This window comes from Miscanthus floridulus, chromosome 12, assembly GCF_019320115.1.
Source record: "Miscanthus floridulus cultivar M001 chromosome 12, ASM1932011v1, whole genome shotgun sequence".
NCBI classification, from domain to species: domain Eukaryota; kingdom Viridiplantae; phylum Streptophyta; class Magnoliopsida; order Poales; family Poaceae; genus Miscanthus; species Miscanthus floridulus.
The window spans coordinates 78,005,537-78,018,950 of record NC_089591.1 but is presented as its reverse complement, the minus strand read 5'-3'; the positions used below and the strand labels follow the sequence as shown (position 1 = coordinate 78,018,950).

The following is a 13,414-nucleotide window of genomic DNA, read 5'->3' as shown; positions in this document are numbered from 1 at the left end:
TATTGATAATGGGCTTTGAAATATATCCTCGTGTAATGCCTTTCTCTGGACCCCCCACCACCAGATTGCCCAACATATGATTAGAAGTTTTTGAAATTCTTTTGTAGATGAAGTTTCCTGCATAAAGAAACAACCATGTCTTTGGATTATCAATTTCAGTTGCAACAATATGTTCAGTGAGATCCTCATCTACTAGAGCCCAAACACATCTTGACATTGTACAATAGAAAAGAGCATGGCGCCATGAGTCAATAACAGCACCACATAATTTGCACCCACTTCGTTCACTCATTGGCCTTTCTTTAAGAACTTCACCGGTTGTTAAAGAATTATGGGCTAATCTCCAAGACAAAATATGAATTTTTGACAGTGACGAGATCCTAACATACATGTATGTTAAGCCTCGGGTCCAATGGTTCCCGAATGAAGAAGACCCCCTGACCGAACCCTTCAGGATCGCCCGGGGGCTATGCCCATCGAGCACGCTCGCGCGCACCCTCTAGCAAAGAGATCTGCCTAGGCCTGACTCAACCGCAGCTTCCGCCTAGGGCTCGGGGGCTTCCCCGAGCCTTGGGCTCCCAATCTATGGCCCGACCAAGCCCAATCCTTGGCTCCTGCCTAGCTCACTACGCCAGTCAAGGCCCGAGCACAAGAAGACATGCCCTGAGCTACCAATGCTCGGGGGTTCCTCGGCGTCGTTGAAAGCTCTAGTTTGGTTTGGGTGAATTGATGAAACCCTAAGTGCTAACCTAGTTTATCAAAGTGATCATGAGATAGGTAGCACATTCCAAGTGGTGAAGCAAATGAAGATCAAATACATGATGATGGTGATGCCATGGTGATGATCAAGTGCTTGGACTTGAAAAGAAGAAAGAGAAAAACAAAAAGCTCAAGGCTAAGGTATAAGTGGTAAGAGCCATTTTTGTTTTGGTGATCGAGACACTTAGTGAATGTGATCACATTTAGGATCGATAGCTGTACTATTAAGAGGGATGAAACTCATATCGAAACGCGGTTATCATAGTGCCACTAGATGCCCTAACTGATTGCATATGTATTTAGGATCTAGTGGAGTGCTAACACCCTTGAAAACATTTATGAAAATATTCTAACACATGTTCACAAGGTGATACACTTGGTGGTTGACATATTTGAGCAAGGGTTAGAAACTTTACCGGTGGAGTGTTCGTCCGTAGAGTGCGGACAGTCTGACGGTGTCACCAGCACCCTGTACAGAAAAGATAGGGTTTCACAGAGTGCACCGGATGATGGTCTCAACTGGACCGGAGCGTCCAGTCAGTGGAAGCAGTGAAGATGCTGGCGTCGGTCTTTGACCGGACGCTGGCGGGGTGCATCTGGTCCTGCTAACGTGGCAGCGCACAGAGGAGATAGTGAGTGATCGGATGTTGGGTGAGTCCGGTCGGGCATGACCGGACGCGTCCGGTCGCGAGTGGAGGCTTATTGGAAGTGACCGGACGCTGGGGTCCTACGTCCAGTCGTGGCACTAAGCTGTGTCCGGTCATCACTTGACCGTTGGGATCAGGCGCTTAGTATTTGAAGAGAGGGATGATGTGGCAGTCGTCCGTTGACCGAACGCTGGCAGGGTGCGTCCAGTCGATCTGACCGGAGCGTCCGGTCACCCCGAGTTGTGCCAGTGAAGGGGTACACTGGCTCTATTTCATGGGGGCTTCTATTTAAGCCCCATGGCCAGCTCAAGCCCACTCGCTTGGCCATTTGTATTGACATAGCAACCTTGTGAGATTAGGTAAAGCCCTCCCACTCATCTCCATCATGATTCATCATCTTTGTAAGATTGAGAGTGAATCCAAGTGCAATGCTTGAGTGTTTACATCTAGAGGCACTTGATGTTCGAGTTTCACTATGGGATTCGCTTGTTACTCTTTGTGGTTGCCGCCACCTAGACGGCTTGGAGCAGCGAGGATCGTCGAGTGGAGGTTGGTGATTGTCTCCGGCTTCGATCGTAGTGATTGTGAAGGATTCTTGACCTTTCCCCTACGGAGAGCCAAAAAGGTACTCTAGTAAATTGCTCGTGGCTTGTGTGATCCTCATCAGTGTGGCACCTTATTGAGGGTTTGGCGTGTGATGCCAATTAGCGCGTGAATCTCCAAGTGAGTGAATCGCCACAACGAGGACTAGCTTGCCGACAAGCAAGTGAACCTCGGTGAAAAAAATCATTATGTCATCATTTGATTCTGAGGTGATTGGTCTTTATTGGTATTTATTCTTATGATTGATTGGTTCATTCCTCGACTCGGCGATATAACCATCTTGCTCTCTCTCTCTACATTACCGCAAATTAGTTGTCAAGCTCTTTAGTGTAGCTAGTCATAAGAGCTTGTTAGTTTGGTTAGTGTGGCTCTTTAGTTAGCCTTTGCGAGCACACTAACTTAGTGTAGTGACATAACCATTATATGGATAGAGACTATATAAACTAGAATCGTGATAGGTGGCTTGCATTTTTAGTAGGCTAGCGCAACACTCGCTTCGCCTCATATTTGTCTAACCGGTTTGCTAAGTGTTGTTGTAGAAATTTTTATAGGCTATTCACCCCCTCTAGCCATTAGAACCTTTCAGCCGCTCCCCAGGCGTGGTCCTGCCAACTGCTCCTCCGACAGGGTCACGACCGGGGCGTGACATAAGAAGACAAAGCTTTCCATGGTCTCCGGGGGCTCGCAAGCTTCCAGGCCCGTGCGTCAGCCCCTGGAGCCGACCTCCTCGCCACTAAGAAGACTCTAGAAGGTCTCACCTGGGGGAGGCTGGTCCAAGCGGACACCGCCTGACATGCAGAGTGTCAGAACAGAGTAGTCGGACGACGCCCAAGGCTTTTTCGGCTCCAAGACACCGCCACGGTCCACGACGCACCGCTGCAAGACCCTCCTGGACTCCGACGCACGTAGACCGTAAACTAAACCCCCAAACCACCATGTACCCGACCTATCTCGTTATATAAGGGATAAGGTCGGACCTAGGGAGGAGAGGATTCCATTTTGATCACTAAACACTCCATTCCATCCGCCTCCGCCTTGCACAGAGGGCAAGGCAACCCAGAGAGGGGCACCAAGAGCCTCTCCTCCACCGTATCCCGTCGTCTTCCTCCTCTCCGACGAGGGGGAAGGCTCCACCGATGGAGAGGCAACTTTAGAATTAGCACCGAGCTAACCCCCCTACCAAATCTTCTTCCTTTACACTTAGTTGTAACCCCCCGATTTTGGGTGCTCTTGAGTATAAGGATCATCGGTTGCAGGACGTAGGGACCGAATTAACCTAAACCAGGATAAACCGTTGCATCTCCCCTGCATGATTGTTTTGTTACTGAGTCCACCCGAGCTACCGGAGACCCGTACTCTGACACCGACTCGAATAACATGCTTACCGCGGTTTTGACCCCACGACAGACGGTACCTTGACCTTCCAGAATAATTTCCATCTCCTTTTAGCTCCTACAGTGTCCGAGCTCTCTACCTTGCCATCGAGCCAATCTTGTATTTGATTCCTACTATGAATAATCATTCTGTAAGCAGATTTAAACGAGAATATACCACATCATAGTGCCATGCCCAGAAATCATCTTGCCCACATGAACTCGAAGGAATATTTTTTATTACCTGAGCATCCATATTATAGAAGTACCTTTGAATCACGTCAAGCCTCCATTGCATATTTATTCCATCTATTAATTCACTAACACGCCTGAGTGGTTTGATAGATTTGATGCAATTGGCCGCAACCCAATATCCCTTGGGACGGGACGTTCTTGAGCAAGGTTTTTTTTTTTTTTGAAGTGGAACTTGATGCTCTCTTCATCCACAAAAGAATACAATTATAGGATCTGTGCCGGTCAAATTTATTCAAGTTTGACCAAATTTCTAGTAAATATTATTAGCAGTTATGTCTCCAAATAGATTTATTATAAAAATATATTCTATAACTAATCTAATAATATTAATTTTGTATCATCAATATTAATACTTTTTAATATAATTTTGATCAAAGTACAAACAGATTGATTTATGGAAAAACGAGAATTTCTTTTGCGGCGGTTGGGCGGGCCCATTACGTCAGTCATCGACCAACCAGCCGCGCGGCGTCACTCCAATCCCCACGCCCGCGGCGCCTCCGTTCGCCGCGCCATGGCGGGGTGGATCTCCTCCAAGCTCAAAGCAGCCGAGACCCTGCTCCACCAGGCAAGCCAGCGCTCTCTTCGTCCCTCGCCGCGACGTCGCCCCATCCCCTCCTGAGTCTTCTCCTCACTCCAGCTCTTCTGACTCTACACTTCTCTTGCGTTTCAGATCGATCAGCAGGCGGCGGAATCCCTCGGCAAGTCCCCCTCCGCTTCCGACCTCGCCGCGCTGCACGCCACAACATCTCGCTCCGCCGATGACCTCCTCGACGTGCCGCCCCCGCGCAGGCCGCCGCCGTCCGGCCCGCCCCCCTCCCTCGGCCTCCGTCTCGCAGCGAAGCGCCCCTCCCTGCCTTCACCAGGGCCCCGCCGCTCCGCGTCCGCGGCTGCGGTGCTCGCGGTGCAGGATCAGGCCGGTGGTGAGCCAACGGTGGAGGTGGTGTCCGAGGTGAAGCCAGAAGCAGATCGTGGGGATCGCGAGGACGGTAAGGGTGTCGCTTCCGAGAGCGGGAGCGATGAGGACTCAGATGGATCAGGGAGCGACGACTCGGAGGATTCCGAGGAGGAGAGGCGGAGGGAGGAGGAGAGGAGACGGCGGCGGGCTGAGCGGCTTGCGGCCATGGCTGCACGCGCTATTGCTGAGCGCGAAGAGGCTGTTGCGAGGCTCGAGGGGGAGAAGGCCGGGCTTGAGAAGCTGCTCGCCGAGTGTGAGAAGGAGCAGGCGCAGGAGGTGAGGTCGCTTCATGGCTATTTTGTGTCGCTTCAGACTTGAGAGGTTGCTTAATGTGATGACATTAACATATACAGCTCTGAACAGAGCAAGAAAAACTGCTCTTATAGCATGCATGATGTTAGCTATTTTTTGTGATTTGCATCACCATTCAGTTAGTACCACATTGTACTCCCACCATTCCAAATTATAGGTCTACAAAGTTTTTAGCTTATATGTCCATCTAGGTGCATAGGTACCTATAAAAGCCAAAACGGCCAATAATTTGTGATGTTGGGAGTATGTTTTTTGTTTGTTAATCTGCAAAATATATTCTGTTTAGATTGGATTTTTTTCTTTTTTTCTTTGGTGCAATACTGCATTAGAGCACAAAATCTTGCACATATTTCACTGGTTATGGAACTGTAAGTTGATCCCAAGTACCTATAAGGCAGAGTCAAGTATTCATATGCAAAAACATTTCTATACATAAGTTATCCTGTTGAGATGGTTTCTAGAAAGTGGTGATTCCTTATTAGCTTTTTGTTCAACATGTTTCAGGCTTCAGAGTTGCAGACTAGTATGATCGAAACAATGGAAGCAGTGGAGATAGAGAAACAGAGACATCATAGCACTAGAATGGAAGCCCTTGCACGATTGGCTAGACTTGAGGTATATACCTGTCTACAAATGACCCCCACCCAACCTTCACAAGTCTTAGCAATGCTCTTAAAGAAGATTTTCGCAGGTTACAAACGGTGAGCTTGCAAAGTCACTTGCCAGGGAACAATGGAATCTGGAAGTTCAAGTATGTTTTCTTTTTCCTCCCTCTTTGTGTATTGTGTTTTTAGGCTTAAGGTAAGAAACAATGGAGTATCTACAGACTGCCCTGCTCTGAGTCAACAGCAGATGTAGAGGCAAACTATAGATGTGACTATGCATAGATAGTTGAACATAGGAATTTTATTCTTCCCTTCAAGTTTGGAGAACTCTGGCATTTTCGAGAGCCTGCACCTTAACATGTGGTCCAAAATGTTATGACTAGACAAAGTTGATACATTCTGGCATTGAAATAATGGGTTAGTCTAGAGTGATCATGCCCTGGAGTTTCGTACACAAATGTACCCAGTGCAGAGAGCTCCCACTCTGTGCGGGGTCTGGGGAAGGGTGTCAGTGGCAAGCCTTACCCTCGCCTGTGCAATGGGAGGAGACCGCGACTCGAACCCGGGACCTTCCAAGTTTCGTACACAAATGTAATTAACTATATTTTGTTGCCTTCCTATTGCTGGAGTCCGATATTTTAACATAACAACTGCTAGCGATGAGTTGAATGCGATTCATACTTCATAGGTGTTTCACAAATTATACAATGCTCTATCATTAAACTGAAAGCTTGTTATTCTTTATACTTGAATAGGTTGATCAAGTGGCGCAGCTTCGAGAGGAAGTTGAATTGAAGAAACTTGCTCAGGATAGTAAGTTGACAATGGCCTTCTTTTTGGGGCTCCCTGGCTTTAGAGTCTACTGTGTTTTTTAAGCAGTCTTATTTCATTCTTAGGCCAATGGTATATTAATGACTTATTTTGTTTCCTTCTTGAACTGATTTAAGTTTGACATGCCATTCTTTTTTTATCTCGACTAATAGCACTGTTTTTTGGTATGTGACCTTTGCTATCATTCCATGAACAAGAATACAAAAGAAAGCTAGCAAAGATACAAAAGACAAGTGCCCCTCCGGTTGATGAAGTAAGCAATCAACTTACATTTGCCAGTTGCTTTTCATTCCACACAATTGATATAATATTTCATTGAGCCTTTTTGAGTAGAACTATTGACTCCTAGAAAATATGTCTTTACCTTATCTAATTGTAATATGAGTTAACTTTTGTCTAGATAGAATCTTTGAGAAGGTTCAAGCTGCAGGAAGAAATTATTGATGCAGAATACGCTCTGATATGTGACAGAATTGTGAGCTTGAAGGACAAGGTAGGTTCTCCTGTGTATGACTGACCGCCTGTAGTAATTAATTCTTATTTACAAATTAGAGTCTTGATTCAGGAATTCCTTTAATAACTATAAGCTCAATTGGATCTTATTAGTATTACTCTGGCTTATTGATCTCCCATATATCATAGTGTTTTGGTCATTGTACTGTGGTATAACATTAAAGTGAGGCTCAGTTGTCTCACTGTTTTAAACTTTTTGTCCCATTTGACTTGGTTTGGAATACCCTTGTGCCCTTGTTTTATTGTCGCCTAATACAGTAAAACCTGGAAGCAAGGAACTAAAGGCATCCAACTAAAGTCATCCTAAAGAAAACTAATTCTGCATGTGTTGTAATTTCTTGAATATTTCATACTTAGGTTCTGGTGCTGTTAGGCTGAGTGTCATTTGTGCTAGTGATTTGAGTATTTTACATTCTGTGTGCAGCTAATAGTTATGTTAACCAATTATCTCAATTTGGTCCTTGTTTTTTTCTCAAATAGGCAAGGAAGATTGAAGAAAGCATTGAGCTGACTAGAAGAGACATGGTTCATCCTACAGAGGTGGAAACTGAGCTCAAGAAGAGGCTTGATCAACTAACTGATCGGTTGATTCAGAAACAAATGCAGGTTCATTCCTTATGTGGGCTCTTTCATCATATCACATCCTGTTTGTTTTCTGTTTTACAGCATATCTTGCGATTTTGTTACCTGTTTTTTTGGATCAGCATGGGTTTTACAGTAGAAAAAACATGATTAGGTCATTGTATTGAGAACCCTTCCCTATTTTCATTGGTACTATAAATGGAGTTAGGGAACTTAGAAAATCATCAAGATTTGGAAAGAAAACACCTCGATATGAATAATAAATATTGACCTAACACAAAAAATATGGTTACCCGTCTGAGGATAATTGCTATTATTCGCATAGTGATACTGGCTCTTGGTATCTATTGGCTACACTGGTACAGGGCTATCATTCAAAGGCTCAAAATCAAATGTTTCTCTTTTTAGGTTGAGTCCCTATCTTCAGAGAAGGCAGCTCTGTTAATGAGAATCGAGGTATGTATATGTAGACCCACTGTATTTTAGTCATTTTTATAAAATATTCTGACCGGACCTAGTAAAATACCCAAGTAAATGTGCATGCGACGAGAATAACATTGTCCATCATCTACAGGCAGTCACGAGGTTGCTCGACAACAGTGCCTCATCATTAGCTTCTTCAAGCTCATCAAGATTGGACATTGAAGCTGGTGCATGGCAACAATCACATTCACCAAAGCTTGGTGACAGGATAAGGGCTGGACAACAGCAACTGGGATCTGCAATCCGACAGCTTGATTCGATCTTCTCAGCCGGGCATATCTTTTTGAGGCGGAATCCAAAGGCCCAGGTTTGGGCCTTGGTGTATCTAGTATGCCTTCACTTATGGGTACTGTACATACTAACATCACACCCAACGGTGTCGGAAACTCGCCCTGGGGCAACCTTTTCTTTGGGGACATTAAACAAGACTAGCAATTGATGGTTTTTTCCGGGCATGTTCTGGTGCTATACAGAGTCTATTCTAGCTGTGTACTTGAGCCATCCTACCTTTTTTTTTTCTGGTTGAGAAATATCATAACATAGAATGCCTCGTGTATTTTGTTTTAATTGACACTTGTCTCTATCCCCAATCAAAGTATAACAGTGGCTGGTTGCATACATGAAGTTGGAATTACTTTTGGATTAGTGAAGTTCTATGTAGTCAATTACTCAAATGTTTGCATGTGCATATAGGTGTTGTTCTGATATACAGGAACTTGTCCTTCCAACTAGGCGTTTTGCCAAAAAGGGAAGACACTTGTCCTTCCAACTAGGCGTTTTGCCAAAAAAAATTTCAAACATGAAGCTCGAAATTGCTTCTGAATGTTTACTTTACACACATTTGTTCCAATCGCGAAAAAGATTAAATAATATAAAGGTTATTTGGAGACAAATGTACTACTTATACATATCAATCCATTAGCAAAAGATCAATATTGTTATTGTTACATAACTAAAGATTCAAAGTTTCTTGCATTGCGAATGCCATTTATTTCAACTACAATAGTAATGTCTGCTGGTCTTCTATACTACGGCACTTGTGCTCTTGGGTAACGCCGCAGTTGGCCGAAACCACATCGGCATCTGCAACGGATCACTCAGTGCCGGATAACAGAGGCGAGCATCCAAGTTGAATTTGAAGTCATCTCCTAGCTTCAGATCAAAGATGCCAGCGTCACAGTTGATCAAGTCCGTGACATAGACACAATCTGCCTGGAGAAGAGGATCTCTGGAGCCATCGCGAGGCACGTCGACGTAGAAAGGGTAGTTGGCCCCCACGAAGAGGGCGCGACCACCGCCGAGGTCCCCAACGCGTCGCCACGTGTCGGTGACGGCGTCGAGCTCGTGGAGCAAAACGCTGCGTGGCCAGAAGCTCCACTGGAAATCAAACACTATCCTCCACCAGCGCGTGTCTTTGATGTCCTCGTTGTCGCCGAACATGCAGACCAGCTGAAGGTCGCCGCCGCTCGACGTGGCCAGGTAGAATACGCGCTTGACACAGTAGTCGATGTCGATGTCCAGTGGTGGCAAAATCGTGGGCTCTGTGGTTGTGCCAACGTCCATGTCCCAGGAGCAGATGTTTCCAGATGTGGCCACGGCGAGCACCTTGCCCTTGTGGACAGTGACGTCCGTGTACGTACCGAGATAGTGTAATCCCTCAGGGTTCTTCAACAGCGTCCACCGCTTATCGTCGGCTGCGGTGAAAGCAACCAAACCCGTGCTGTCACCCGAGGAGAAGAGAGCCACGGCCAGGTAGCCGCTCGGGTGTGCCGGCGTCCGACACAGCATGACCTTCTGGAGACGGTGCGCCGGCATCCGAAACCTGGGCGTGACCTTCTGGAAATGGTGCGGCGATTTCTCGAAGGAGACACCGGGGCCACGATCGCGGACCTCCACCACCTCGACGCCTGGGATGGTTGCGAAGGACGGCAACGGGACGCGGACGCCCGTGATGGGGTTCAGGAGCTCGACGCTGCACCTCAAGTCCGTAGTCACCAGCCAGTCGTTCTTGCCGCCGATCCAGGTCCGCTTCTTCAGCCCCTCGGCCTCGCCGTAGCAGGACTTGCCGGTGGTGACGTCATGGAGCCCGAAGGCGCCTGGCTCCACGTCGTACTCAATGTCGTAGCCTTCAGGGTCCAAGCTAGACGTGAGCAGCGTCGGCGTGCCTGACAGCAGGCGAGGGCAGTGGGTGTTCTTGGAAGCGGTGGCCCAGTCCGAGCAAACCGCCGGGAAGCGGATGATGCCGATAACGTCTAGGTGGTCCAAGACGAGAATGCATAGCTCCGGCAGGAAGTCGGCCCATGGAGCGGTGTCCGCGTCGTTGGAACCTGATGACATCGGTGATACGCCCGGAGACCTCCTGCGAAAACAGTACGGTTAGTTGGAGATCACCTGCGAATCTGGGATTGTTGCGGTTAGTGGTGCTCAAGCCATACAAGTCCTCACAAAGCCATACTAAGCGCAACAAGGGTCACAAGCGGCAGCCGGACGGTCACAAGCCATACAATGATTATTCCCCCGGGATTCACAATCATTAATTATATATCTATATCTAATTGACGCTTACATGTTATCAGGCAGGCCATTGGAATTAATGGAACACACACAAATCACAGTTGCAGAAAGTCACAAGCTCGGAGAAGCGCGTACCTTATGTGAGATGAAGACGCAGGCAATAAGGTGGACACCGCAGGGCCGTCGTTGGAGGGGAGGGGATCCGTGTGCTGTTGGTCACTCGGACTCGATCAGGGGCATTGGTGTCGCAGGCACGATGCGTCGCAGAGGCGACCAGGGCCTCTAGAGCATCAGTAAATAGGCACCGTAAGGGAAGCGTGCCTGCGTCGTCGTCGTGGTCTATGGCGAGGAGCGTCCCAGCGAGGTGGACGGGCAGTCCTGCTATTTTTATACCGGGAGGGAGGGAAAAGTCAAACGGGTAATCGATTCCAGGCCGGTGAGGAATTCGATCCCGACTCGCATCCTGTTTTTTGACGTTAACCGACTCGCTTCCTATTGGGCAAGCCCGTGTAATCCCGTTGGCCAGCCCGCATTCCCACAACGGGTTTATGCGGCTGCATGATCCGCGTAGGCCCGCAGCGCCGCTTCAACCCGCACCACCGCAAATGCCGCGTTGCCGCATAAGCATGCCATGCTGCCGCACCAAACCCCACCGCCGTGTGAGAACACTCCGACGAACGGCCGCAGCGCAGCCTAGTGTCGGATCAGCGAGGAAGAGGCAAATGGATGCGACTGTCTGCGCGAGGCACTAGCCTATCGGTCAGCGGAGGGCCGACAAGTCCTTGCCGTACGAGCCAACACCTCCGGCTTCTTATCGGCTGTTGTGTATACTGCTATATTTGCAATTAATCATTAAAGAATTGTTATTTAAAAAAATTACGACTTATCGGCCATCGGAGGACCGACAGGTCCTCGCCGTATTATCACCTGTTTTATGTACGGCTACATTTGCAATTAATCATTAAAATATTATTATTCAAAAAAAATTCCGACTTCTCGGCCAGGGGAGAGCCGACAGGTCCTCGTCGCACGAACCACACCGGCTTCTTATCGCCTGCTGTATGTACGGCTTCATTTGAAATTAATCATTAAAAAATTAATATTTAAAAAAAATTCTGACTTCTCGGCCATCGGAGAGCCGACAGGTCCCTTTTCATCGACTGCTGCCTTCTCATCGACTGCTGTGTCTACTGCTACCTTTGCAATTGTTTATTAAAAAATTGTTATTTGAAAAAATTTCCGCGAGGACATGCAGACGACTGTCCCTCAGGAACGCAATAGCCAAGCCATAAGTAAAGTAAACTGTTTTTACTTTCTGAACGAACCAAAAGTCTGAAACATGCCTGATTGAGCCCCTTTTCCTACTATAATCCCGACGCCTGTTCCGCATATCATGATTGACCAATGTCGAGCAAATCGATGGACCTGCTCCTCTGATACCTCCTTCCGGATGTATGGCACTGTATGCTCCAACTCTAACCGGCTCTCCTCTTGGCTAGCCAGATTATATTGATCGTCGATAATCACCTCGACTACTCCTGGTCATCTGTCATCACAGCATACTATTACTACAGGAGTCAAGACTTTGCTCTCTTCACCCGGCTCAACAGTCAACAACAACAATGCATGCAACTCACTGCCGCTCTTGCTTGACACTGCCTGCTCTGCCATTGACAAGCTATCCTCTTGAGAATGTATGACCATGGAAATAAGCTTGGGTGTACTCCAAGTTACGACGCAGCAGCAGAGCAGTAGGATTTCTTGGGAGGTGTGCAATGTCGGCAAAGCCGTCGAGGCGTGTGTGAAATGAGGAGATTGGAGCATGTTCGATGTGCGTGCGTTTTTTTTTTTGGAAAAATTGCGCCACTGTCTCAACAGTGGACAACACCAACCCTCCTGAGTGGATATGTGGATTAAGGGCACGTTTAGTTCTTCGGCCAGACTACAAATTGTAACACCCCGGTGTTACATTGTAATGTTTTGCTAAAACATCGCAGGAGCATCATGTATATGTGCATATGTGTGTAAATTGGAGTATAAATCAATATACGATATTTGAAACGTTTATCCGAAACGGGAAATAAATGTTAAGTTTCATGTCGCTTTATATTGTTTAGTATTCTAAACGGATTTTTATTAAATAAAAATGATGTAGATCGTGTATGTGAACTTTAATAAAATTTGTAGTACGAACTCAGTAGTCGACAATGAAACAGGTAGCTCGGAATTGGAATTCGACGCGAAACCGTTCGAAGTTTAAGTCATTTCGCGTAAGTTATAAATGGGTCGATGAAGCCACTTTTGGTAATTTGTAGAAAACCCGTGCACGTCATCTGCTTCGGACAAGCCATCACTGACCATGGTCACCACTGTGCCTTTGCCTGCCACCGCACGCAAGCACACTGCGCACGAGTCCTATCAGCTCTGCACTCGCGTGGGTCGACCGCGCGGACAGTCGCCTGGGCACGTCTCACTGTCTTCCGTCGTCATGTGCACGTGTACCTTGTGTTAATGACCGTGGATGTGCCAACGCCTCTGTCTCCGCTGAAACCTTGGCCAACGGTACCTCTTGCTTTCAATTCGACGTGACCGTAGAGCGTTAATGAAATTCGTCGCGTCCGTGGCTCCGCGAGACAGCCAGCAGCTTGATTGACACCACCTTGCCCATTGTAGCACCTCACTGTGCTTCAATTTTGGAAGCACAGCTCCGCCTGCTCCATAAGAACGAGGTGAGCTGCGCCGTCGTCCATCCACTGAACTAGAGCATACCAGTTCAATCCACCGCACTGCTAGCTTCTCCTTCAGCTGTGCATCGCTCTGCCCACTCATTCGAAGCTCCACCGCCCAGTAGCATCCTCTCTGTGGCCGGCGGAACCACGTCCCGTGCAGAGCAGAGCAAGCAGAGCAGCGACGGTGCGTTACTGCTGTTATTAGCTTGTTGATGTCATCTTGACGTCACCCCTACGTCACATGTGTTTT

At 47.4% G+C, this 13,414-nt stretch overlaps 2 protein-coding genes across 2 annotated transcripts; one reads left to right on the top strand and one right to left on the bottom strand.

Moving 5' to 3' along the window:
- The first annotated feature begins 4,069 nt into the window (after positions 1 to 4,069).
- On the top strand, positions 4,070 to 8,564 carry LOC136496375 (golgin candidate 2-like). Its single transcript, XM_066492036.1, has 10 exons — positions 4,070 to 4,205; positions 4,311 to 4,871; positions 5,412 to 5,522; positions 5,599 to 5,658; positions 6,268 to 6,325; positions 6,541 to 6,596; positions 6,744 to 6,836; positions 7,337 to 7,462; positions 7,847 to 7,894; positions 8,013 to 8,564. The coding sequence occupies exons 1-10, from the start codon at positions 4,152 to 4,154 to the stop codon at positions 8,358 to 8,360; spliced, it is 1,515 nt and encodes a 504-aa protein (XP_066348133.1). The 5' UTR covers positions 4,070 to 4,151; the 3' UTR covers positions 8,361 to 8,564.
- A 207-nt stretch (positions 8,565 to 8,771) lies between these two features.
- On the bottom strand, positions 8,772 to 10,747 carry LOC136498526 (uncharacterized). Its single transcript, XM_066494434.1, has 2 exons — positions 10,571 to 10,747; positions 8,772 to 10,280 (listed from the first exon to the last, which is right to left on the bottom strand). Exon 2 carries the CDS (start codon positions 10,256 to 10,258, stop codon positions 8,945 to 8,947), a length of 1,314 nt encoding a protein of 437 aa, XP_066350531.1. The 5' UTR covers positions 10,259 to 10,280; positions 10,571 to 10,747; the 3' UTR covers positions 8,772 to 8,944.
- Positions 10,748 to 13,414: the final 2,667 nt, after the last annotated feature.

Excerpts from the sequence above, each read along its gene's own strand:
- LOC136496375 (XM_066492036.1), top strand. The coding sequence starts at position 4,152 with ATGGCGGGGTGGATCTCCTCCAAGCTCAAAGCAGCCGAGACCCTGCTC. Across the intron at positions 5,523-5,598 it reads CACGATTGGCTAGACTTGAG|GTTACAAACGGTGAGCTTGC; the intron begins GTATATACCTGT and ends AGATTTTCGCAG. Across the intron at positions 6,597-6,743 it reads GTGCCCCTCCGGTTGATGAA|ATAGAATCTTTGAGAAGGTT; the intron begins GTAAGCAATCAA and ends ACTTTTGTCTAG.
- LOC136498526 (XM_066494434.1), bottom strand. The coding sequence starts at position 10,258 with ATGTCATCAGGTTCCAACGACGCGGACACCGCTCCATGGGCCGACTTC.